Here is a 3,653-nt window from a genome sequence, read left to right as displayed (position 1 = left end):
GGGCGCGGGCGGGAGGGCAGGAGCGCGAGGGGGCGGCCGCGGGTGCCGCGGCCAACGCGCTTTCCCCCCGCACGCTGCCAGACGAGGACAGCCTGTCCGGGGACGGCGGCGAGCCGAGGCCCGCGACGGCGCCCGTGAAGAGGAAGAAGCGGCGCCACAGGTAGCGGCCCGGGCGGCGGCGGCGGCGGCGGCGCCGTCCCCGCGGCGCTGACGGCCCCCCCGGCCCGCAGGACCGTGTTCACGGCGCACCAGCTGGAGGAGCTGGAGAAGGCGTTCAACGAGGCGCACTACCCCGACGTGTACGCGCGCGAGATGCTCGCCGTCAAGACGGAGCTGCCCGAGGACAGGATACAGGTAGGCGGCCGCCCCAGGCACCTGCAGGCTGCCCGAGAGGGAGCCCCTTCTGCCCCGTCGTCGTGGGCAGCTCGGCTCCGTCTCCCCAAGAGCTGTCAGCAGTGGGAGCTGCAGAGCTGCTTCCCTCACACACCCTTGGAGGGGCACATGGCTTTGGGGGGTCCCAATCCTGCCTTGTGGAGCAGCTCTCGGGATGAGTTGGGAGTATTGGGGAGTGCCCATGAGGCGGGAAGGTGGGGAGAGGAGCACTGAGCATCAGCACCTGTGTGGTGATCACCCAGACTTGGGAGATGTAGGGGGGGCTCCAGGATTAGGTGATGCAGGGTGACCTCCCATGCTCAGGAGATACAGGTGGCACGGGGCCCTCTGAGCGGGCAGAGCAAAGGGGCCCCCTGGCAGTGCCTGTGCCTGGGAAGAGCTTCTCACCCTGTGAGCAGCCTCGTGTAATGTGTGCTCCCTTTCCTCCCTCCTCCTTCCCCTCTAATGCTCACTTGTGCCCTCCCCAACCCTCCCCCACTTCATGCACTGCCCCTCTGCCCCCCTTCCCACCACCGGCCTGGACACGTGCTCCTCGTGCGTGACGGGCCCGGCGTGCCGGCCACGGGTGCCATCTCCTGCGCCTCTCCCACCCCTCCGTGCTCTCCTGGCGTTACCCCTGAAGGTTTGGTTTCAGAACCGAAGAGCCAAGTGGCGTAAGAGGGAGAAGTGCTGGGGCCGGAGCAGCGTGATGGCCGAGTACGGCCTCTACGGCGCCATGGTGAGGCACTCCATCCCCTTGCCCGAGTCCATCATCAATTCGGCCAAGAGCGGCCTGGTGGGATCCTGCGCCCCATGGCTGCTGGGTGAGCTGCAGCGTGGGCTGGCCGCGGTGCCTGGGGCACGGGGAGGGGCAGGGGCGGCCTGGAGCTCCCGAGGTGCTGAGGCGGCGCCCCTCACACTCCTCTTCCTCCACGCAAGGCATGCACAAGAAGTCCATGGAGGTGAGCCGCAAGGCGGAGAGCCAAGAGAAGGCGACAGAGGGCAGCTGGCAGGAGCTGCGTCCCGGGGAGGAGCGCCAAGGAAAGGCAGCCGCTTCCCCGAGGAGCCGCGAGCCGCCCGGCAGCCCAGTGAGCGCTCCGGAGGAYGCGGCCATCGACCTCTCCAGGACGGCCAAGCAGGAGAAGGGGAGCGTAGTGCTGAGGCCAGGCCTCAACGGAGACACTCCCGCAAAGCCAGAGGAGGGGGACCACTGAGCTTGGACTGCCCCCGCGGAGCCAAGGCCTCACAGCTCCTGGGGAAGATGAGAATATTTATTGATTTTATATATAACATATATATATTTTTTTCATCAAATGATTGAACTTTTATCAGGATTCAGGGCATTCTCAAACTGACTCCCATCCCCTGCTCCATCCCTTCACTTTTCAGCAGAGCCAAGATGAAGCCAGGGTGGAGGGTGGGTGGGAGAGGAGGCTGAACKTGGCCTGAAAAGCAGTGCGAAAACAAGACCATGGACAGTCTCCTACAAAGAGCTTCCCTTTCCCTTCCTCCTGCTGGGATGCGAGCGCTTCCCAGCCAGCCGTGCTGAGAGCAGCAACGCGATGGGAGCCGGTGCAAAGGGTGAGCACCTTCTGCAAGGACATCCAGCACCCCCAGGGCGCCTCCCTGCACTCCAAGCACGCAACTCTCCCCACCAAGGAGCAACCAAGGAGGGTTTTAAACACTGCAGAGCCCACCATCCAGCGGCTATCCAGCCTCCACTACAGCCTTATCACTGGATTTACACTGTGCAGCTCCCTTAACTTGCACCTGGGGGCAGGGGGAAGGACACTTCTATTTATGCAATGATTTTTTTTGTACACGCCTGAATGTTTTCTGCCATACTATGCATAAGAGAACCAACCTTTTATTGCAAACCAAGCCATAGTACCTGGGATCAACTAAGTGACTTTGTGAACCGACATAGGAGAATATTTTGTTAAGTGTCTGTAAAAAATGTAATGTCCAAGCCATTTCTTGGTGGTCTTTTTTTTTTTTTTTTTATGTCTAAAAGCACTTTAGTGATCTGGGTTTGTTTTATTTATTTTTTTTTCTCTGAATGTGTCTCTCTCTGTTTTGCCCATCACTTATTTATTGTGCGCCCGTCAATAAAATTGTGGTGTATCTTTGCTTTTCATGTTCTGCAGTGATTCTTATCATTATTTTCTCCTGGCTCTGGGCAGATCATCTACTCTTTCTCTCTGACTGCTCTGAGGGTAAACAAAGCCCTCGTGCATCTTCTAGTTCAGTGAGTGGCCTCCACCTGCCAGAAAGTGACTGATTTGAGCCACTTTACAGGGCTGAGCCACCACTGACAGGTTTGGGAAGGGTCCCGATCAGAGCAGCTGGCCGGATCTTAGAGGCAGGCACTGGCAGAAAGTTGTTCTCTTCCCTTCAGGCTCCTGGAAAAGCTCCTTTGTATAATTTAAAGGCTGCTCACGGGGGCTGGGTGGATGCAGCGCAGGAGGTTTTGCTGTGGTCGCTGCTGTCCTGCCAGCCCAGCCTCCTGAGCGGTGCCCGAGCCGGGGGAGGCCGCCACGAGCCTCCCCTCTGCCTGCGTGTCCCCGTGTTCTCCGCTGCCAGGCCGAACTGGCACGCGCGCCCGCTCTGACAGCCACCCTGGAGCCCCTCCAGCCTCATCTGCCGGCCAAAACATAGCGGGGAAACCGCTCAAAAAAAAAAAAAAAAAAAAAAAAAAAAAAAAAAAAAGGTTTATTAAAATCAGAGTAATCCCAGTTTGGAGAGGTTCCTAATTCCATTCAACGCGTGCCTGGCCACGTAGCGATGCTGCTGCTACCTGTCCCTGCCTTCCTGGCCGGGCTCCTCGTGCACAGACCAGACACGCTTTAGACTCTGTGTGCAGGGAGGAGTGGCCGGAGGCTTGCCGAGGTGAAAGCAGAGCTAAAGAAGCAGCACCTGCAGATTTCCCACCTTCCTCTGCCTTCCCGCCAGGCAGGGAAACCCGGCAAACCCAGGCGGAAAACTCTCTGAGCAGGGAGCGTGTGGGGAGACCAGTTCAGGAAAGGACGAGCCAGAGCTTATGGCAGCAGCAATTASGCCCCTTGAGAGCCGAGACTTAGCACGTTGGAGGCCTAATCCTGCCTGAGCAGCATCTGCAAACCCTTTATTTGGGCTGTGCTGTGCTGGCACAGGAGGTCAGCTATCTATTTTTTTTTCCCTGTGCAGATGGCCTGGCTCTCCGGTCCGCTCTGGCCACAGGGATGCGCGAGCAGCGTTGCTGCCGCAGGCGCAGCGTTGTGGCAGCCACGGGAATGATGGAT

General features: G+C 59.2%; 1 protein-coding gene across 1 annotated transcript in view; it reads left to right on the top strand.

The window, feature by feature from the left end:
* The window catches only part of VSX1 (visual system homeobox 1), a 9,053-nt gene extending 7,171 nt beyond the window's left edge, over positions 1-1,882 (top strand). The window contains exons 2-5 of the mRNA XM_026041743.1: positions 21-160; positions 231-354; positions 1,016-1,196; positions 1,312-1,882. Of these exons, the coding sequence (XP_025897528.1) occupies positions 21-160; positions 231-354; positions 1,016-1,196; positions 1,312-1,586 (720 nt within the window). The 3' untranslated portion in view covers positions 1,587-1,882. The remainder of the gene's footprint in view (positions 1-20; positions 161-230; positions 355-1,015; positions 1,197-1,311) is intronic.
* Positions 1,883-3,653: the final 1,771 nt, after the last annotated feature.

This window comes from Nothoprocta perdicaria, unplaced genomic scaffold, assembly GCF_003342845.1.
Source record: "Nothoprocta perdicaria isolate Ctin4 unplaced genomic scaffold, notPer1 scaffold_290, whole genome shotgun sequence".
NCBI lineage: Eukaryota > Metazoa > Chordata > Aves > Tinamiformes > Tinamidae > Nothoprocta > Nothoprocta perdicaria.
The sequence above is the reverse complement of the archived record's forward strand: the minus strand, read 5'-3'. Positions and strand labels throughout refer to the sequence as shown.